Source organism: Haliotis cracherodii, unplaced genomic scaffold (assembly GCF_022045235.1).
Source record: "Haliotis cracherodii isolate W230 unplaced genomic scaffold, xgHalCrac1.p SCAF_8, whole genome shotgun sequence".
In the NCBI taxonomy this organism is placed as follows: Eukaryota; Metazoa; Mollusca; class Gastropoda; order Lepetellida; family Haliotidae; genus Haliotis; species Haliotis cracherodii.
This window is the reverse complement of record NW_027266341.1, coordinates 17,103,107-17,127,130: the sequence shown is the minus strand read 5'-3', so window position 1 is coordinate 17,127,130 and position 24,024 is coordinate 17,103,107. Positions and strand designations below refer to the sequence as shown.

At 39.7% G+C, this 24,024-nt stretch overlaps 1 protein-coding gene across 2 annotated transcripts; it reads right to left on the bottom strand.

The window, feature by feature from the left end:
- Positions 1–614: 614 nt before the first annotated feature.
- LOC139450191 (transmembrane protein 272-like) lies at positions 615–22,744 on the bottom strand. Of its 2 annotated transcripts, none has more exons than XM_071231866.1 (3): positions 22,494–22,744; positions 4,161–4,335; positions 615–1,806 (listed from the first exon to the last, which is right to left on the bottom strand). In XM_071231866.1, exons 1-3 carry the CDS (start codon positions 22,695–22,697, stop codon positions 1,310–1,312), a joined length of 876 nt encoding a protein of 291 aa, XP_071087967.1. In that variant the 5' UTR covers positions 22,698–22,744; the 3' UTR covers positions 615–1,309. The 2 variants fall into 2 exon arrangements, with proteins under 2 accessions (XP_071087967.1, XP_071087968.1); XM_071231867.1 differs by lacking the exon at positions 22,494–22,744 and adding an exon at positions 14,346–14,397.
- Positions 22,745–24,024: the final 1,280 nt, after the last annotated feature.

Here is a 24,024-nt window from a genome sequence, read left to right as displayed (position 1 = left end):
ATTGTAATTAAACTGTCTTCAATTCAAAACGTCAATGCTCTGCTCCAATTGCGTGGATCGATGCTCATCAGACAAATCACTGGATTGTCTGGTCCAGACTCGATTATTTACAGACCGCCGTCATATAGCTGGAATATTGCTGAGTGCGTCTTTAAACAACAAACCAACCAACCAATGATAACAACACCATCCCAAGGTGCTTCTTGGTTAGAAAACGTCCCCAGAAATATATATACGTACATGCTGATGGCCAAAGAGCTTCTTAGTGGATCATGTCACTTGAATTTGGTATCCAGCGTGTCATCTTACCCCGACCTCGAGGGAAGTTGTTCATAACATCAATCAATTGCTAGTATTGTCCAGGTACAATTAAAAATAGAGTGCCTTTATTTAGCTGGCACATTGCTGAGTGCGGTTGTAATCAACAAATAAACAAATATCACAACACCAAATGTAAGGGTACGACTAAAATATATCCAAAATATGCCTATTTTAGATATTTGCAGGAAACTTTCCCTTTAAAAATGATCAAGTTTTTATCAAAGCTGATTTTTCAAGGAGATAAATGATAAAACAGACTAAAATATTATGAACATTTCCTCTTGGATGCGGAATTGATAATATGTTCGTGCATTTCGAAAATCGTCCCTTCTTACATATCTTATTTCATACTTATGGGACTGATCGTGTCAGAAGTCCAGAACTTACAAGAGTAAGGAAAATTAAAGCAAATTGTTAAACATTTTTTTTCCCAAAACTGTTTATAACATATTTATAAATATTGCTTAACTATGTATAGAAGCTGTGACGTTTTAACCAATACGCCACACATGTGCCCATGTTCATGCGTGTCTTATGTACGTATCTATTGATTCCTCAAGGTATTGACAACGTTTACGAAATCATTATAAGCACGGAAATCCCGAACCTGCAGGACTCCAATTGTGAAAAATTGAATACTGATATGAACAAATGTCATATTAACATAACGCTTCAATGAAATACAAATATGTATAATTATGATGATAGTTATGGCGGGGATGAATATCATCAATATACATGTTATTTTTGTGACTTACAAGTTATCTGTATGTGCAAAACCCAACCCGATTTATGTATAAATTCTGCATCATTTTCAAGCGGAAACAAAAAATAGTTTTCATATACATATACACATATTAATATAACATCATGGACACTTGGTAGAAAATGTAATACAATCACATTGGTAAATATACAGTTTTGGCAAGCATGAGTACATGATGTAATATGATGTATAACTTTTATGCAAAGTAGAAAATAGAAGTTCTCATTTATCAAATATTCCTGTGTACTTGTAACAGGCTGCTGTGAGAAGCAGCAAGAGAATTCCAAGGCACAAAAGACCGTAGCATCCGAGAATCTGAATAAACGCTATCATATACACTGTCTTTTCACACCAGTTGCTTGGTTCGTGGAGAAGAGGAGTGTAATTCGGTTCATAGATGGTGAACACCCAATACGTTCCAGTTATTTGCCATCCCAGCAGGAATGCTGACAACATGGCGTCCATAAGTTTGAACGTGTGTGACGCAAAAGCGGCGTCATGATCGTGTGCGTCATAGAATGCGTCCATGCTTTCGTAGCGTCGTATCTGAACATTTCTCCACCACATTCCAACAAGCTTGAGGATGCCAAAGCACCCTCCTACCATCAGATAAACTGGAATCTTCGGTTGTACCGGACAGTCGCTGAGGTATTTTACCCCAGCCGATACCATGGCAGTTGGTATTATCATCAGTGCCACGATAATCACGGTAAAAAATACTGAAATATAGAAATATGACATCAACAGAAATTCGAAGGAATATTGCATTTATGAGAAATACGAGGGCTGGTAAAAAAAGGGTCTAAGCCTAACAATAAAAGACAACAATGGTGGAGGTGTTGTTAGATTTAGTTTTCAACATAATCTCCCTGCTTTTCAATACACTTCTCGTATCGATAGAAACCCCATTCATGTCAGCTTTGAGGTCATCGATGTTGTCACAGCTCTTTCCACGAAGGTGTTCTTTCAGTTTAGGAAACAGATGGAAATCACTTGGTGCGAGGTTTGGTGCGTATGGAGGGTGAGGAAGCTCCCTGGAACCCACTTTGTCGTACAGCAGCCTTTGCAAGTCGAGAGGTGTGAGAAGAGGCATTGTCATGAAGTGGTAGAACTCCAGCAGTCAGCATTCCTCGCCGCTTTTCTTTGATAGAATGAAGCAAATCAACATAGTAATCAACTAGGGTCATACCCTTTGCATCGCGGAATACAGTGGCCATAACTTTCTTCTCTGATCTTGAATTTCTTTGGTCCCGGAGGAGCCGAATGGTGCCATTCCGTGGATTGACGTTTTGACTCACCCGTTCCTAATCTCTTTCTTAATTTGACGAAATCCTCTTCAATTAGTTCTTAATTATTTTGGTAATGTCAGTTTATATCCTTAAGATCAGAATTTAGAAACTTTGGCACCCAACGAGCAGATATCTTATTCATCTGTAAATATTCATGAATACTAGTTTCAAAGGATCCATGGCTTACACCTGTGTCTTTCTCAAGTTCAGCCATGGTATCTTACAGAATATTTTTTCTATCTCCTTGACTGAAAGTTGAGTGACGTCGAGACCTAGGGTCATCATCAAGGCATGTTCTCCCAGCCTTAAACATAGCTCCCCAACGTTTAACAGTTGAATAGCTAGGGCACTTATCCCGATACACGTGTGACATGCGGTCATGAATCTCGTGGTAGTAACTTTTCTCTAAAGTTAAATAAGACTTGAAGACTCCTCGGTACTCATTGTTTTCCATTTCTGCGTCCATTCTGACCCCACAACGTTCAACTGGCTGTCACTAATATACGAAAGGCCTCAACAGACCATATACACTAGCAATGAACTCAAACAATGTACTACATTGACTAGTTCACTTTGTTGTGGCCAATAAATGAAAGTTGGTCAGGCTTTGAACTTTATGACCAGCCCTTGTAGTGTATTGTAGACATTTGTTCCATTAACCATGCAAGGGGCTTGGTTGGTAATGGAAATGACGCCGCAATGTGCGTTCAGTGTAGCTTCCTTTCGTGCGTGACAGAATCCGCTTATTCTATATTTTTAAGTTTATCTATATATTTCCATTTTATCATGACTTTTGCTCTGGACTGATTCGCAATTGAATCTTCAGTTTGTGTAAGATTACAATGACAATAATCCAAGTAATAGTTATCCAATCATTCTAATGGAGTGATCGTAATGGCGACGTCATTTTCGAACTATGGTAGCGGATAGGTACAGGCTAATCACCCCAAATCATTCTTAGTCATAATCATTAAATCGATATTTCTGCTGTGTTCACCAAACAATTTTTATGACCCTTTATCACAAATCCCATGTGACATGACATCAGTTGTAAATACCACATTATGACACAAATACCTCTAACATAAATCACAATTCAACATGGTATGTTATCTATATCGTGCTTAACGTGACCTACATTCTCATTCCTCGTACAAATGCATATGCAAGAGGATACTTGACATTAAACAACAGGATAATTCACACATGTCCTTAAATGTTTGGCTTATGTGATACTGGTATACCACCGCCTGGATCAAGTGAGTGAGTTTAACGCCGCTTTCAACATATTCAAGTTACTAGTTTGTCCGGGCGTGTCAGATTAATGATGGGGGAAAGCCCGAAGTGATGCAGGACGTTAACCACTTTGGTGAAACCTACGAGCATGGGAATGGTACTGACAGACCTAGAAACACAAACCGGGATTCGAACCCACAATCATAGGTTCTGGCGTGCCCAAGGGACGCAACTCTGCACAACGAATTGCGGTGCCTTACACAATTTGTGCTCCCCCATACAAGAGTATAACCCTTACGTGAAATTTAACAGTAAGATAAGTTTCACAACCCTTACCTGTTTTGTGTAATATTTGTTATATATATCACCACCGCGACAAGAAATATAACAAATCTGCTCGCTAAATTCACAAATGTAACAAAGCTGGTTGAATGTGTTACAAGCTCCCGTGGGGAATCCGGGTTGGAAGGACCTGTGTTTGTCATACCGACTTAATGGACAGACCGCAGTCATATGGTTGGAAATCGCTCACAGGAAACACTACTCACAGGAATTGCAGAAGATGTCTGTGACCCTACACAGGAAGTCCCTGGTGTCGTCTGCTTCTTTGTTGGCTTCTCTGATCTGGAGGAAGACTTCCCCATGGCTGGGCTGATCTGTACTGGGTGTCCGGGTCGGCCACCGCACGCCGGTCTGATACAGCTGGTTGTTGTCGTCAAAACACTACAATGTAAACAGGACTTATTAGTCTAGTCTAGTCTAGTCTAGTCTAGTCTACTCACAATAGTGTTCATTTGTTTTGTTGTTTGTTGTTTAACACCCCCTCTGCAATAGTGCAGCTATATGACGTAAATAACCGAGTCTCGACCAGACAATCCAGTGATGGACACCATGAGCATCGCTCAACATAATTTCGATGTGATGACATGCAATGAACCAACTTGAAGTCTCAAAGTTTGACCACAGGATCCCGCCTCTTACGACCAGCATAATCTGCTTGGTCAGTACTACGGGTCACTCACTACTGCTACGAGTTCTACCGTTGCCTCTACTACTACTACTACTACTACTACTACTACTACTACTACTACTACTACTACTACTAGTCCCCTGAAAATCCGGAGTAGAATAGGTCTTCAGCAACCCATGCGCTTGCCGTAAAAGGCGACTATGCTTGTCGTAAGAGGCGACTAACGGGATCGAGTGGTCAGGCTCGCTGATTTGGTTGAAGCATGTCATCGATCCCAATTCATGCTTAAGACATCAATCCCTGGATTGTCTGGTCCAGACTCGATTATTTACAGACCGCCCGCATACAGCTGGAATATTGTTGAAAGCGGCGTAAAACAACAAACCAACCAACTACTACTACTACTACTACTACTACTACTACTACTACTATTACTACTACTACTACTACTACTACTACTGTTTTGTTTGTTTGATTTTTGTTCAGGGCTACTGCTACTAATTCTACCGCTGCCTCTAACAACTGCCTCTACTTCTACGACAACACCTACTGCTACTACTACTACTACGACCTGTTTTGTTTGTTTAATTGTTGCTTAGCGCCCCACTCAGCAATATTCCAGCTATATGAGTCTGGACCACACAATGCAGTGATTGATATTGTGAGCAACGATCCACTCCGTCACGGAACGATGGCAAACAATCCACCATGTCACCGAGCCGTACCACCCGATCCATGTGGTCGCCTCTTACGACCATCAAAGGTTCTGGGGTCAAGCCGGTCAAGCATGATCTGTAATCATAATATGTGATTTAAGTTTGGCCACGAGTATAAACATGGCCCGAGGAATGTTGACTGCTGGAGTTCTACCACTTCATGACACTGCCTCTTTTCACACCGCTCGACTGCTGTGAGACAATGTGGGTTCGAAGACCTTCCTCAGCCCCCATACTCGCCAAACCTGACACCAAGTGATTTCCACCTGTTTTCTCAACTGAAAGAACACCTTCGTGGAAAGCGTTTCGACAACGATGACCTCAAAGCTGCCGTGAATGGTTTCCAGAATGGCTTCAGAAAACTTCTTCTTGACTGGAATCGAAAAACTTCACTATTGACATGAGAAGTGTATTGAAAAGCAGGGAGATTATGTTGAAAACTAAAACTAAAAACACATTGATTTCACAATTGTTCGTGTGTTTTTTACTTTTTTACCAGCACTCGTAGGTGAGCATGCAATTTACATCACAGTGAGAAGCAGCTGTCATATAGCTCGAATATTGCGGCGCTAAGCAACCAACAAACAACTACAACACAGTAAGGAAATATCGATATCTTGAACAATGTCCCGTGCCGTAGGGGTACGATGACACGCAACAGGCCCTGTCACTTAGTCTGACCATCCGTCCCAGTTAGTCACCCCTGAAGACAGATACCGTGAACCTGTTTTCACGCCATCATGAAATATAAGATAGCTATCGGATAAATCGCAAAAAAACCAGTGAAGAACGAAATGTGGTTTATTTCACGATAAATCATTGTTCTCTGTCTTGACGTGATTTCTGGAGATTCGAACATGCGCTCGTAACTTGATGACGTTGGAAATTGGACGACCTTATTTTCGGGAGGGAAGTGTCCTGTGAGTTGTTCCCCATATATGTAGCTGGACAGCGCTGATGAACGCAAAGGCCCAACGATTCTTGTGTCCCCCGCCGTGATATTGCTTGAATATTGCTAAAAGCGGCAGCGTAAAACCATACTCACTCACTCACTCGTAACATTGCGTTTTGAAAAAATAATAATTGCAATTAATAATTTAAAAAACACGTAAACTGCTGAATGTGACGTTGCACAACAAACAATTTCTTGGATTCAAGTGCCGCAATAAACGGTAGCTGCGTGTGGTAGTGTGGGGATGTTTTATATATGATCGATATACTCACACAGCTGTGCTAAAAAACAGATTGCCTTTTAATTATAAGAAGCAAAGACGAGGAGACGAAACCTATTGTTATGTGCCTAGATTTAAATCTTTAATTATCTACTGATGAGAAGTAAACATCCTTGCGCCATGTTAACGATGTAACATCAGCAGTCAACTAAATACCATATTTCTGTTTTGGCAAAACAAGTATGTACAGAATGTTATATTTGTGTTCATTACTTTCATAAAGTATTCATTTCATACGACGAACTTGTGTAACTGCACTGAGTGTAACTATGAACGCAATTCATTCTCTTGCTTAACCACTGCCAAATGTTAATATTCCTGGACAAAAAAACTCTTGCAAATAATGACTGTGGTTTGAACGTTTTAGGGATTCAATCATTTCTTGGGATTTCGGTCCAAATAGTCCGGCCCACTTCTTTCGTTTTACTAATTAAATATGAACGTGACTGGAGATAATGATTATTCTTATGTATAGCAGCCTATTTTTTCATGACACAAGGTTGACAGTTTGGGCGCAATTGACTAAGTGTAAGGGCGGCTAGCGTTAAATTATAGTGATATTGAATTTATTAAACTACTATTGAGCAAAATCATTATGTAATTCTCGAATTCAAAACGTGTCTTAACAAGTATCATTATATTTATATATTTTTTTATGTCAATTGTATATATCAAGTCTGAACATACTGATTCTCTAACGTAATTTTAATTGTCATACATTTGGCCTTTGTTGCTGAAATGCAATCTAGTTTCCGCATGAAGTTGTATGCACTTTAAACAAATAAATATATCGGCCTACTAAATTACTAATAATGCGGTGATGTGAAATGAGGATTAAGGTCGCGTAGAAGATTATTTCAGTTACATTGAGACGTGTATGCACATTGTGTTAATAAATGTGTGTGTGTGTGCATGCGTGCGTGCGTGCGTGCGCGCGTGCGTGCGTGTGTGTTTGTGTTCGTGCGTGTGCGAACTATTCCAAGGGTATGGCGGGTTTATGTTGCCAGCCCACTCAGATATATTGACTCCGAACCGACCATTCCTTCTTTTCATCCCAGTAATGACGAGCGTCTGTCATGGTAACAACAAGTACCTCCGTTTTTTTATATCCCATTAGGAGGAAAAGGGTCAAAAAGAGTTTTAGTTGACATTATAAAGATGCTTCCAGTCAAGTGACTTGCCCTTTTTTAACAGCCTTCATATCACTGTTATTTCATTCCGTGTATTGATCAACCTTCACCAAATGTCAGTATGTGTTTCAACGAGACAATGAAGGGCATTTGAGTGCTGAATACTGAATACAATCTTGTGTTCGCATAATACCAGTTCGTGGACGCATCCATCAAACTGATATCAGTCGGCAGATCGAGAGTCGGAAAACAAATATTCATAACTGTCGATGTATGAAAATTCAACTCCGTGTGTCACGAAGTATGATATAACCATCTGTCGACTATGACGTAGCGACAATCCCTTTAACCGTTGGCATGAATAAACCGCTTCGGCTAAAACGGATTTCGAAGGTCCTTTTAATTCGTTATATCTGTTGGCGCTGCAAGCAGTATGCATCCAGAGTAATTTACCAGCTGTTTCTGCATGGCCAGCTTGCATGATAATGATAGGTTAATGTGCCATTAATGTCTATAGAACCAGCAGCATTAAATATGGTTTTATCTCGATTTCAAACATACGAATCTCTCATTTTGTGGACGCGGGGCAACAGAAGGGGATGATCGCCCATAATGTGCGCCCTAATCTGACCCTTTCATCTTCGATATTAGCGGATATCTGTAATGACATACAAAAAATCTGCAAGGCAGAAAAAATAGGAACTTGTTGGTTCGATGAAGCACAGTTTACAAAGCCTGGCTAAACCATTTTGGAAGTAAGTGACATCATCCGAGTCAATCAATCAGACAAGGCAATACTGCCGCTCACGTGAACAGCTGTTTATACGCTGAGATCCTCATATTGATGCAAGATCGATACTGATAAAACAGCTGTATATTGCGTTAAAGTATTCAGTCATGATTCTTATACTTAGTTAGAGTGAGTTTGAAAGGATCTGAAAGGAACCCTCAGATGCTCTGTTATGTCACGTTAACTTCGGGTCACACGATGAATTATACTCGTGTACTTAATTGAAGGACTCACTACGTCACAACAGAAAATAGACAATATAAAGAATAAAAGTGACAAAATCCTGTCCCCATCGAATAGAAATCTCTGCAGATTTGATGGTTCTATTCCGACTTTATCATAAGCATGTGTTTATGAATCACTTTCAAATTGTGGGGGGCGGTCGGGTAGCCTAGTGGTTAAAGCGTTCGCTCGTCACGCCGAAGACCCGGGTTCGAATCCCGAAATGGGTACAATGTGTGAAGCCCATTTCTGGTGTCCCCCTCCGTGATATTGCTGGAATATTGCTTAAAGCGGCGTAAAACCATACTCACTCACTCACTCACTCAAATTGTGATGACACCAAGTGTTCGCGAAAAGGTGAGCGTATCCTGCCCCAACATTGAACGATGGGTGAACTTTGATTACAATGACATGATAGCTTCCGAAACAGACATAATAAGGTTCTTTAAGGAAAATATATTGTGGGTTTTTTTTCTATCACGAGTATATACCGTCAAAGCAAGAGACTGATCCGTCTCCATTATCTGCCGAAACAGATACCATTGGCCATAAAAGGCAAACTAATATTCATGGATCACTAAAAACCAGTGACCACACCAGGTGTTCGCGTATAGGGTAAGCGATGTTTCTTACGTTTCTTCTCATCTGTTTACATCAATACAATTTCTTGTTTATTATAGGAATCTGTTTCGTCGGTTAATCGAGACCGGTTATATGATTATTCCCCGCCGTGGACGTTTGTAGTATTTTATGAATGTAAACCTACAGTGTACGCTCATGTAACATACTCAAGTGCAATACAAAAACACAAAACTACCAAGAAAAGTTCTCCTCCCAGAACATTTTATATTATGATGTAATAGGGCTGGCAGAATTTGTCATATTCGTGTTACATGAGATGATGCTATTTAGTATGGCTCTTAAACCCAATACCCTAACGTTTCAGTGTTTAGATTAGTATGCATATTTCATGTTCTTAGTGGATTGTCTAGTAAGTACCACTCTGCTTATATCATACAGCTGTGAGGCGATTGTGGCTTATTGTGTGTGAGTGTGTGTGTGTGTGTGTGTGTGTGTGTGTGTGTGTGTGTGTGTGTGTGTGTGTGTGTGTGTGTGTGTGTAGAGAGAGAGAGAGACACACACACACACACATATATAAAGAGAGAGAGACACACACACAATATTATATATATATATATATATATATATATATATATATATATATATATATATACTCACAAGCAAAAGAAGCGCAAGTGGTTTTAAGCAAATAGGTAACAAACACGGAACGATAAACTGATACGAGTTTTAGCATGTAGTGAAGCCTGATAGTGTTATCAATATTTTTGGTTGCATTTTGGAAGCCCCGAGTAAAAACGCAACATAAAAAAAACGAATCGCCCAAACGCACCATTTCAATTAATATGTGGGTATCATGCACCCATTTCTCGCGAAATCGAAATTGAATGAACTGTCACGAACTGTTGTGGGTATAAAACTGTGACCGATTCTTGGACCTACCACTCCTTGGTCAACAATGCCACGCCTAAACCAGGCTATCGGACGTTTGGAAGCTGGAGTGTCTGTCCAAGATGTTGCCCGTCATTTCAACGTTAACATAACCACAATTTACCGTCTCCTGCATCGACACAATGCTACACAGACCACAGATGAGCTTCCTCGGAGCGGTCGTCCTAGGATCACCACACCTCGACAAGATCGGCATATTACCCGTCAATACCAGCGACATCCGTTCCTAACTGCATGTGAAAGTGCTCGACAGACCATAGGAACACATAATTGACACATTAGCCGGGACACTGTGATCCGACGTCTCCGTTCCAACAACCTCAGATGTCGCCGACCAGCACGTCGTCCTGTTCTCCAACCACGGCATCGACAAGCACGACTTCAGTGGGTAGAGTCACAATTGGCGTCATCGTGAGTGGAGGCGTGTCATCTTCTCTGATGAAAGTCGCTTTTGTGTCTCCCAGGCAGACGGAAGAGTCAGAATTTGGCGGCGTCGAGGCGTTGTGGAAAGGGAACCATGGGATGGACCTAGCTTCGTGATATGGGCAGGGTTTGGACTTAATGCGAGACTTGGATCCATGTGCTTTTTGAGTGTTGGTCAAGGTTGGGGACACGGCGTCACTGCCCAGAGATATATCGACCAAGCGATCAGACCCCAAGTTGTTCAATTTTTTGCACAACATCAACAACACATTTTCCAGCAGGACAACGCTCGTCCCCATGTTGCAAGAGCTACCATGGCCTTTCTGCAACAACACAACATTTGTGTTCTACCGTGGCCAGCCCTCAGCCCTGATCTGAACCACATCGAACACTTGTGGGATGAGGTTCTAAGGCGTCTGCACAATGTGCGCCCAGTCCCTACAACTGTCGATGAACTACGCACAGCTGCTCTGGATGTGTGCAGGAGGATCCCTAGGGCCTTCACAAATCGTCTGATTCACTCAATGTACGGGAGCAGTGTGGCAGTGATCAATGCTAGGTATTGACTGACATTTTGGGTATTGACCCGAAACTGTGTAAGCCCTTAACATTTGAAAAAAAACAATTATGTCATCTGCCTTTTGATCCATTACACTGTCTTCAGTCAATGATTTGTCAATCTTGCCCTATTAGTATTTGTTGTCTTTACTTACTAGACTAGCGGGTTTTTTTGCGTGTGAGTATATATATATATATATATATATATATATATATATATATATATATATATATATATATATATATATATATATATATATATACAAAATTGAGGTAAATGTTCACTCGGTGTACATGTAATATATAATAAAATAATAAAGTCGACGTTAGTCCATCATCTTCTTTATATCAGTTTATATATATATATATATATATATATATATATATATATATATATATATATATATATATATATATATATATATATATATTAAATAAGTCTACTCAAAATTGCTAAGGTTAATAAACTGCTGGCAAAGAAAATATAAACTTATAAACTTGTGAAGGTTTGACTTGACCAAAGTTAGAAACATTATCCAAAGACTTTTAGTCTGAAACAGTCGCCGAAATACTCCAAAAGACATCACCATAGAATACTTGTAATCAATTCTTGTTTATTTCATATTTAGCCAACATCACACATGAGTGTATATTTTTCTTGCCCGGCTTTTGAGAACCAAGTGACCGCCATGTTGTGCAACATATATGTAATCTGGAAGACATTCGATAGTTATTCAATTTCACGTGTAACAGACATTGTTTTAGAAGCATGCATAGTCATGACTATATGAACTGCATGACTCATGACATCAAGACCCTTTAGTACATTTGATGTTTTACATTGAGACGTGCATACGATGGGTGTACAATTCAAAATCATAATCTATATTAAAACTTCAGTAGGCTTTCAGAAAGAAGGCAATCCTTCATATAAAGTAATATAATGATAGTTGTATTCCATATGCATGATAACACATCTATAAAGAATCATATAGACTAAAATAGTTCATCTCACTTCATTCCCAATAAACATTACCTTAATCTAATATTCGCCCGACATTTGGTAGTGAAAGATAGTGTATTCATTTGCACGCTTCCATATAATCAATACAGGAATGTTATAAAAACATATTAAAGATTATTTGCAGCTGTCTATATTCTGGAAACGTGTTAAACATATTGCTACTGATATGATGCTTTGGTTCGATAGATTCTCATTTTGTAGTCCTCCTTATAAGTATTGCAATATATCGCATATTTACTGATGAATGCTACACTTTGTTTTCTTTGTTTGTGTAAAACTCTTATAACCGAATGAGCGCTTAGAACAGTGATTTTCTGTTACGTTCGATGTCTCTGCCATTTGTTTGTATTTCATCACCAATTCACATTACAAGGCAAGGAAGGTTAATTGACTATATAAGTCCAGTTTCCACCCTTGCCGAACTAGGCTGGAATTTCGAAGGTTTTATTTTGGACTAACAAGTCTATGTATCGTCCAATCAAAATCGCGAAACGAAATCAACATCCGGTTCGTATAAACTGCTATGCAGACTTCGGTCGACTGAAGAATTTGCAAAGCATGTCTACCTTCAACTCGGCGTTGACAGAAAATTTCCAAATCTTTTCATGTTTTTAATCAACTTGCTCACGTGATTTGATGCACTTCACGAGGCAAGGCCCGTTTTATTACAATATCGATTATCGATCAGATCCTTTTGACTGCGCGCCGCCATTTTGTTTGAAGCAAATGGAAGTGATATGATAGGTGGAATCTGATTGGTCAACAGGGGGAAACATAGAAGGGATACAACTCGTAACAGCCAGTGGTGCCGCTACGATCGAGCCACGAAATTCCAGCCCAGTTCGGCAAGGGTAGAAACTGGACTTTTGTAGTTTGTTTACTCCCTCGCCTCGGGAGTTATACGAGTTATACGGTTATATGATGTAAATAATGGTCTAGACTTTCTGATGATTATTGAAAGGGTTTTGTCGCCTTTATTTATACACTAGCGGTGTGCACGGAGCTTGACGTGCTGCAGAAGCTTGAACATTTATACCACGAGACCGATGGTCGTTCAGTCCGTAAAATAACAATCACTCTGCCAGTGGCACATGTAATCAAATATATCATTGCGAGATCCAAAGTTATAAAGAGTAATTCGATGAAATATTTGTCAGTGATAATGATATCTATATTGTGTTTGCCATCTTTCAGTATCATAAAGTGCAAACAGGGTCAAAAGTGACGTGAAAAATAAGTGACGTCATATCAAATATTATGACGTCATGGCACATATATAGGCCGGTCAATAGACTTGTATGGACTTTAACAAGACGACGACTGACCAGTCGGATATCTACATTCTTTTACGGGTAATAATAAATTTACTGATTAAATCATATAGACTGGAGTCATGATGAAAAGAAGTCGGATATATGGACAAGTGTAGGATTCCTTAGGGTCCTTTACGTACGTAGTTGGTTACACATGCATGTAAATATCTTCAACCCAAACTCAAAATATATAGTTATTTGTACAGAATTAAACGCTATTAAGGTACGAAATTGTCAATGTATATCAAAGTTAATAGAGTTCCAATAACACACACTCCAGCTATCCTCTTTCAAGGAACGCTCAACTCGCGCTGAGAAAAGATATTATGCACAGTTGTCTGAACATTCAACAACAGGTTCCCCTTGTTCCGTGGTCTACAGGATATAGCCTCTAATCAAAGAATAGGCGGCCCATCCCCGTCCGCGTTATACCAAAACAACAGACATTATACAAAGTTACTTTCTGTTACTCTGCTAGGCGTGGGCATTAGGGGACAAATCAAAATACTTGTTGTCTCGGATACAGAATACTGCGTCTTAGACGTGTATGTAAACTCCTGGAGATATATCCGAGGGCTAGCACAATAAAAACGGCATAAGACCGAACTAGTACAGGCACACATACATAAACACACACGCGCGCAAGCACACATGCACATATACACACACACGCACACACATACACACACGCACATACACGCACACACACATACACACGAACACACACGACGGTAAACATCATTTTTCATACCCAGAGTAATTATATAGTATTCAACTACATGTATACAGAGATAAAATAACATAATAGATCTCGATAAGGCAAACCTTGACGCTGTTTCCAGATATGGTGTTCATGTCGTCTTCATCACCAACCCATTCTCTTTCCACACTAACGGCATAGCGAGACACTTACCTTCCAGTAAATCTTATACATATGTATGCGAACGTCAACAGGAACAGCTGTCGTACAGTGAGAGCTACCGCAATCATATAATCAATGCACTTATTTCGAGAAAACACATCAGCAGTATGTATGCACACGTTCAGTTCATCGGAAATAACAAAACGTGAAATATACTGCAATAGAAACTACACCCATGTTGATGGTGGCTACAATGAAGGAAATAAGTAATGGTTATTCGATGGTGATGTATTTGATACGGGTATCCAGGTTTAGTTTTGGACCTGACGTTTGCAGTGTTTCGGTATGTCTTTAGCATGGTAACTTTGTGACAACGTTTGTAATTGTTTGGTGAAATCCAATTTTCAAGTGTATACTTTCTTTTGCCCGGCAGTTTACCTACTTGCAGGAAGAGTTGATCATTGTTCTGGAATGTTCAAAATTAGACGGTACAAATACCGTACCACAAGTGTCTCTAACTGTTATACACATAAATCGACGTGGAGCATTACAGCAGATATAACACAGCGGATGGTCTGTATACTGAAGTGGTTCACAATGCAAATTCATAGGCTCTGCTGATTGAAGAGCAAACGTATTTAACACTACACAACGATAGTCGGGACAAATGAACTGAATGAGAGGGATGACTTGTTACCTGAGAACTAATGGATGCTAATCAGGGCATTCCCAGTCAAATCTGTTGTCTGTAGATGAATATTGCACATATAGAGTGTTTCATTGGTGAAATTGCAAGTAGTTAAGCAGTTGTGATTACTCTCTATAATGCTTTCAGATATCGGTTTTCAACTGGTCAATAATCCTGTGATAAGCGGTAGACTATTAGCTTTTACAAGATACCCTGACAATAATTATACTTATACCTTCACGTTATGTACTATGCACGCGTGCATTCGGCCGTGTTGCTGTTATGTGGAGCCTTGTTTAGTAACAGAGCTTAACCAGAAGCTACTGTTTTTGATGTGATTGAATTATGTGACAACCATACTGTTTTGAACGTTCGACTGCGTTACCTGGCGCTACATCTATTTGAGAAACGAACGCGGAATTTACAAATGAAAAATATGGACACCAATAGTTATTCTGTTTTACCCACTAAAAAGTGTTTGATAGAATAGTAGTTTGCATGTTTTGACGTCGAGACCGAATACATATCCCGTCTCTGCCTGTAACAAAACAATAGCATGAAGACAATATAAGAAATACTTAAGAATGGACAACTGCCGTCTTCGGTCACCATCCAGATGACATTACATCACCACTGTATAAGAACGGCTTGTGAATAAACAACTGCCCATTCCAATAAGCATCAAGATGACTACATCACTCCCATATAAGAGAGACTTGTGAATAGACAACTGCCATCTTCAGTAAGCATCAAGATGACTTACATCAACACTGTATAAGAATGACTTGTGAATGAACAACTGCCATCTTCAGTAAGCATCAAGATGACTTACATCAACACTGTAAAAGAAAGACTTGTGAATAGACAACTGCCACCTTCAGTAAGCATCAAGATGACTTACATCCACACTGTATAAGAAAGACCTGTGAATAGACAACTGCCATCTTCAGTAAGCATCAAGATGACTTACATCAACACTGTATAAGAAAGACTTGTGAATAGACAACTGCCATCTTCAGTAAGCATCAAGATGACTTACATCAACACTCTATAAGAAAGACTTGAGAATAAACAACTGCCATCTTCAGTAAGCATCAAGATGACTTACATCAACACTGTATAAGAAAGACTTGATAATAAACAACTGCCATCTTCAGTAAGCATCAAGATGACTTACATCAACACTGTATAGGAAAGACTTGTGAATGAACAACTGCCATCTTCAGTAAGCATCAAGATGACTTACATCAACACTGTATAAGAAAGACTTGTGATCGAACAACTGCCATCTTCAGTAAGCATCAAGATGACTTACATCAACACTGTATAAGAAAGACTTGATAATAAACAACTGCCATCTACAGTAAGCATCAAGATGACTTACATCAACACTGTATAGGAAAGACTTGTGAATGAACAACTGCCATCTTCAGTAAGCATCAAGATGACTTACATCAACACTCTATAAGAAAGACTAGTGATTGAACAACTGCCATCTTCAGTAAGCATCAAGATGACTTACATCAACACTGTATAAGAAAGACTTGAGAATAAACAACTGCCATCTTCAGTAAGCATCAAGATGACTTACATCAACACTGTATAAGAAAGACTTGTGAATGAACAACTGCCATCTTCAGTAAGCATCAAGATGACTTACATCAACACTGTATAAGAAAGACTTGTGATTGAACAACTGCCATCTTCAGTAAGCATCAAGATGACTTACATCAACACTGTATAAGAAACACTTGAGAATAAACAACTGCCATCTTCAGTAGGCATCAAGATGACTTACATCAACACTGTATAAGACAGACTTGTGATTGAACAACTGCCATCTTCAGTAAGCATCAAGATGACTTACATGAACACTGTATAAGAAAGACTAGTGAATGAACAACTGCCATCTTCAGTAAGCATCAAGATGACTTATCATCACGACAATTTCCAAAGACGTGGAAAAGAAAAAAACACTGATCATACAAAAAGCTATATTCTATAAGCATCAATGTGAGCTTATAATACCACGATAATATCTTATAAGACACTTGTGAATGAGCAACTACTCATATATTTAAGAGTCATCCGTCAATGATGATCACGACAGGATGACAAAAGCTTGTGAATGATCAACTACCCTCTGCTCTCATTCGACAAGATGCTTTGTTCAAATCACACGGATGCGTGGGTGATCGAGAGAGGAGACATGCACTATATTGCCAGACACGAAGTCGAGGGTAATTGCGATCGGAAATTGACAGCAGTCACTTCCTGCCTCGTAACGGATAGCAACGGGACAGGGGAAGCTTGTGGTCCAAATGAATGTTTTCAACGACATTTTTTACAATTAACAAGCCACCATTTCCTTTGTCTTTGCGGTTGTAATGGCTCACTGATTTCAGAGCGGCTATGATTGTATCGTAAACTCGTGGATCAGACACACTTGTTTATTTCACTGCGCAGCTGATGCTGACAGCAAGCTGTTACGCTGCATGTGATGACTTCGATACTAGTAATGGTTGCAGAAATTGCAGTTATAAACGCTTACGAATGTCATTTATATGCACATACATATATTCTATGGATACATAATAACTAATCGATACTCCCTTTCCAACTTGTAACTTGTAATGCACTGATATCGTGATGTCGATGTACACAATATAATGGCAGTGATTGTAGTCATCTTCTGCTTGAAATTCGGTTATCAATACTCCTGTTACTAACGGTTGTTACATTATGAAAAGTAATGCTTATGAAGCATTTGCTTGTGTATGAGGTATCAAAACAACTTAATTGCATCCAGGCAAGTGAATGTTGATCCATTATTATCATGCCTCAAAGTCAGATTGGCCAATCAGAGAGCAGAACTACAAACCCACATATAAGCCCGTATACCGTCAATAACTTGTTACTGACCTAATATGAAACCGTATACCGTCGGTAACATCTTGGATTTTCCAACACCCACCTCCCATATCTCACATGAACATTTTGGTACAGGCTTTCGTTATTCTACACCGTTTTGTGTTTAATATCATCAATTATGATGTGCTAAGACATTAATCTTTAAGAAAACCACGTTCGTGACTTTATTTATAAAAAAAATATGAAGATATCATTTTGAACGAAGGCTGCTGGTGAATTTTGTTTTCATTATCATGAATACATAAAATAATATTAATATCATTTGTTCTGAAGGCTCAAATTCGCATTTTTGTTTTCATACAATGCATTATCTTTTAGAATAAATAAATAAACATACCTGACAGGTCTACGTGGTAGTTAACTGCATTATAGTGAATTTGATAGTAGAATAGTAGTAGTAGTAGTAGTAGTAGAAGTTGTTCTAGTAGTAGTAGTAGTAGTAGTAGTAGTAGTAGTAGTAGTAGTGGTAGCTGTTGTTGTTTCTGTTGTAGTGTGGTGTTAACGCTGCATTCAGCTATATCCATGACATTCATGCCTGTACATAATCTACTCTGAACCAGACAATCGAGTGATTGATATTATGTGCAAGATGTGCAAGGACCAACGCCTTCGGGGTATGTTAACACACAATCAACCAATTCATCGAGCTTGACCATCCGATCCACCAATAAGTCGCCTGGAGCCTACCCTAAGTCGTAGCAGCAGCAGCAGCAGCAGCAGCAGCAGCAGTAGTAGCAGTAGCAGTAGTAGTAGTAGTAGTAGTAGTAGTAGTAGTAGTAGTAGTAGTGGATCAAAATCGCGATTTGGATTTTACTACACAATAGTGACAGTAGAAGTAGTAGTTGGTTGGTTGGTTGGTTGGTTTGTTGTTTAACGCCGCACTCAGCAATATTCCAGCTCTATGACGGCGGTCTGTAAATAATCGAGTCTGGACCAGACAATCCAGTGATTAATATCATGAGCATCGATCCACGCAATTGGGATCGATGACATGCATCAACCAAGTCAGCGAGCCTGACCACCCGATCCCGTTAGTCGCCTTTTACGACAAGCATAGTCACCCTTTACGGCAAGCATGGGTTGCTGAAGACCTATTCTACCCCGAATCTTCACGGGTCAGTAGTAGTAGTAATAGTAGTAGTAGTAGTAGTAGTAGTAGTAGTAGTAGTAGTAGTAGTAGTAGTAGTATGTTACTTTGCCAAACATAATCAAGTTCTCGTCGCCATTAATATCATGAAAGATTAGTAATTGGAAAGATCTGAATCGACTTAAACACCTGTCTCAGCACCTGCTCTATGTTGCCTTAGGCTGTATATACCAGTTTGTCAGCTCAATGTGATGCCTGTCAACGAATCGTCTATTATTTTTACGTCAAAGTGTGTATCTCGACACCATCTGAAAGTCGCCTGCGACACACGTAATTTCTAATTTGTTCCATACCTTTGAAATTCCTGAGGATTGATACATCCCCAAACATATTCAAGTTCTCGTCAGTAATGATATTATGAAAGATTAGTAATAGGAAAGATTGGTAATTGGTGCACACCGAGGCGGATTTACACGTGCTGCCAAATGTGATTTTGAGAAAAAGAAGTTCTTGAATTCAAAACATGGCTGACAGGTCTCCAGTTAGATGGAAATTAACCGATTTGAGGATTTATCGAATTCTTGTTTGCTCTTGTTTGTTTTGTAAGATGTCGAGAGCTGAATGTTTTTTTAACGTTTCATTCCCTTTATGCGATCACCTTGTGTCATCACTGATTTTCAATGATCCATTCCAAGAATGTCCACCACAACTTTGCCTTTTACGCTCACGGGCATCTGTTTCAGCAGATAATCGAGACTGATTCTTCTTTAGCGTCGACGTGTGATACATATTTCATTATATTACAAGTATTTAAGGACATATTCAAGGTAGGCCTTCTGCGGCCCAATCTCTCCCTCTATCTTTTTTTCTTTTCGGGAGCCGTCGGGTAGCCTGGTGATTAAAGCGTTCGCTCGTCCGGCCGAAGACCCGGTTTCGATTTCCGACATAGGTACAATGTGTGAAGATCATTTCTGGTGTTCCCCGCCGTGATATTGCTGGAATATTGCTAAAAGCGGTGTAATACCATACTCAATCACTTCTTCTCGTTTTTTTGTGTTGTTTAACGCCGCACTGTAATATTCCACCTGTAAATAATCAGGTCCAGGCAATCCAGGTATTATATATGAGCAACGGTAGACACCGTTGTGGTACGATGACGCACGATCAACCAAGCCACTCAGCCTGACCACTCGATCCATTAGGTCGTCTCGTATGGCCAACATACGTTGCTGGGTAATAATATTCCAAACCGGATCCCCACTGGCTCCGGGACTCATGCATTTACATCACTGTTAAAGTCTGATAAATGGTAATGATAGGAGATATAAGTGAATGAGTAATTTCAGGCAACTTTCAACAATGCCCCAACTATATTAATATGGGGAACACCGGGTTGCCTTTCATACATTGTACATTGTGGAATGGGACTCAAGTGTTCGGCGTAACCACACGGAATGCATGGAGTGGATACACACTACGACCGAATGTTTCCTTGCGTTGCGCCACGTGTTGCGTCAAGAACAACTCATGAAACGTTATTTTTTAAGTCCCACTGGGCAGACGCCAAATAGTACCCATATGTTGAATCGAACACGAGTCTTCGTTGTGACGAGTAAACACTTTAACCACTAGGCTACCACACCGCCAATCGAGTAAGTGAGAGTGAAGAGAACGATACTTATGATGAGATAAAGTAAAGACTAACCACATAAAAGCTACAAAACCCTTTCCATAATCATTAGAATTCAAAGACTACCAATATCAGCTAATATATGACATACCAGTAATGAATATTCTGATCTGATCTTTCACCATTAACCTTAAGCCACGTTTACTGAGTGTGAGAGAGTGAAGCGATGTTACCAACCTCTGAAATCAACCTGAAATGCATGTACTTTAAGGCTATGTACAGCACGCAAGAAGACAGACATTGGTCAATTACACATGTAGACAGTCTCTCTCGACAAATTGTCAATATCGGTGGCTTAATGTATAGGAGTTATGTGTTGACCGAATCCTGCGAAAACGTTGCATATCTCCATTCACTCACATCACTTGTATGAAGGGTAGGCACGGATGACCCAGTAGTCTACAGAGGCGTCATTCGTTGGGCTGGATTACATCCCTTAGCCTTGCCAGGATCAGCTGATTGGTTGTCATCCCAGTTTAAGATTCCAGGTCTGTCACCACTATTCTTGTTGATTTTTGTTTTTATTTGTGTAACAATACTTGTTAGCAATATTTCAGCTATATAACGAGTCATATATGTAAATAATCGAGTCTGGACAAGATAATCCAGCGGATGACATCATGTGTATATATCATCTTCGCAATTGGGATACAACCCATGGATCAACCAAGTCACCAAACCTGACCTCTCGATCTCGTTAGTCGCCTCTTACGGCAAGCATGGATTGCTGAAGATCAATACTGGTAGTAGTAGTAGTAGTAGTAGTAGTAGTAGTAGTAGTAGTAGTAGTAGTAGCAGTGGTAGTAGTAGTAGTGGTCCCGGTAGTAGTAGTAGTGGATCAAAATCGCGATTTGGTTTTTAGTACATAATAGTGGCAGTAGTAGTAGTAGCATGAGTAGTAGTAGTAGTAGTAGTTGTAGTAGTAGTAGTAGTAGTAGCAGTGGTAGTAGTAGTAGTAGCATTGGTAGTAGTAGTAGTGGATCAAAATCGCGGTTTGGTTTTTAGCACATAATGGTGGCAGTAGTAGTAGTAGCAGTATCAGTAGTAGTAGTAGTAGTGGTAGTAATAGTAGTAGTACAGGTAGTGGTAGTAGTGGATCAAAATCACGGTTTGGATTTTAGCACATAATAGTGGCAGTAGTATATACATAACATACACTCGACGTTATCATTAGGTACTTGATGATCAGATACCTTGTCTTTGAGTTGTTTTAATAACTTCTAATCGCCTTTACCTTTTGGTGGGTCTCAGAATATGAATACCAATATATAGCACTGACCCTGATTATAGTTAGTGTTTGTGCCCTCATCACAGGGAGATGACATCCTGGGCCCATTTCAAAAGGAGATCCTAACGCCATGACTACCGAAGCAGCTATACGTCATCATAGACTAACGATAGCCGTAGCACTAAGTTCGCGTTGTGAACTAGGCCACAGTTGTTATCACAAAGTATATTTGAGATTTCTGAGTTTAATGAAATTTGGCCAAGGAACAGAAAGCGTCATGAAAATACGCAATAGAATATTCATATGAAGCGGAGTTAATACAAATACCTGTCTTTTGAAACGTATTGAATTTGATTTATTAAATGTAATGTCCAATTTTATCCATTGAAGAAAGCCATCGTCAGCAATGAGCGTTCGATGATTAAGTTATTTCCCATGTCCTTGCAACTGTTGTTTAGGACGGCTGTATCTCAACATCAGTACTCACCACAACACTCGACTTCCCTGGGGGTTGCGTCACCACGTCCGGGATCCCTGGTGACGTAGGTACGCCCGGGGACACGTCCGCTTCCTCTAGACCACGTGGTACATCCTTTCCGGTTCCACCGGATCTGGTCCGAGTGACCTGTGACCTTTTTATGGTTCCTCTCTTCGGGCGGACTAATGTCCCTTTGCGCGTTAACATCGACATGACGACGTGGCATAACACTGGCAATGTGAGTACTAATGGCTAAGACCTTTATTCCGATGGCAGGGACTCTGAAAGGAAAATGACAATGCCTTAAAGAGAGCCAACTAGACGTACTAAATAGCTGGAAGAGTGAAAATAACATGTGGGCTAAATACGTCACAATGGAATTACCTTTCTGTCAGCAGTACAACATTTAGATTGAACGTTTCTCGCAAAATTGAGCGGAGTGAGAATAAACACTAAATTGTGTCCTGTGATTTTGTCACACAAAGCCACACCCAAGCCGTTTGTGAAATGACCGCACGATAACTGCCTTTAAGTAAGTAAGAAAAACGTACAACTTTATGGATAACGACTTTATGGTTTATTGTTTATAGCGACGTTTCGATGTAGATTCTTACACCGTTATCAAGCTGGATAGATAACTTGCTTGATAACGCTGTAAGTTGTTATCCATAAAGTTTTAAGTTTTTCTTACTTATTTGCCAAGTCCAAGAATGCCAGTCAACCACTGCCTTTAAGTAAAGTAAATACACTTCGAGGATTTCAAATAGTGAATGGAAGTTAGTTGAAAATTTAACAAAGGAAACTTAAGTTGAATGTTGATGAATATAGCACAGAAAGATAATGGGCGTTTTCCGCATCAGTATACACTCATCCAATCTAACAACATTCCAAACAGACATCAGGTTAAACATGGTTGTTAAAGACTCGTTAAATTCAGAAAATGTGGTTTATCTAAAGATACAAGGTTTGAAAGAAGACTGGCTCTATTTCAATTTCCCAGGAAACCAATAGCTGTACGAGTAGTACACTAATCCCAAACTGTTTGCCATTCTTATCAACAATCACATGCGTAGGTAATTAGTTTAAAGAAGCTCTCAACTCAGATCCTAACACAGGAGGCCTATGAAGATAGCACCGGGACAAAATAGATAATAGAATTTATCAATTTACAAACATTAGTATGGACGCCAACTCAATTCAGTCACAGCATGGCTTTGAATACAAGGACCAGTAATGCTGGGATTAGGTTAGGCATCGATTTCCCTTTGCATATGGGCCGTCCAATGCTATGGATCCTATAGTCGTGGCACAATGTCACGCGGAAATTGGGACAACATTGGCAGAGTAGACCATTTGTGTCCTGTATTGTCATTGCATATCACAATACGTGACCTTTTCTGACAATAACAGCTGTGACACATGTAGAAATGGATCCATGTCTAATTTCCCTGCTATGGACGAAAGGTGTAAACATAGATTAATAATGTGTATGTATGACTGCGATATGGTAACGGAAATTGACTGCTGCTCACAAAACATG

Bases quoted from the DNA above. Each gene is read 5' to 3' on its own strand.
- LOC139450191 (XM_071231866.1), bottom strand. From the start codon at position 22,697: ATGTCGATGTTAACGCGCAAAGGGACATTAGTCCGCCCGAAGAGAGGA. The intron at 4,336-22,493 runs GTGAGTACTGAT...TTTACATTGTAG, and splicing joins CAGGGAAGTCGAGTGTTGTG to TGTTTTGACGACAACAACCA. The intron at 1,807-4,160 runs GTGAGTAGTGTT...TCTATATTTCAG, and splicing joins AGACATCTTCTGCAATTCCT to TATTTTTTACCGTGATTATC.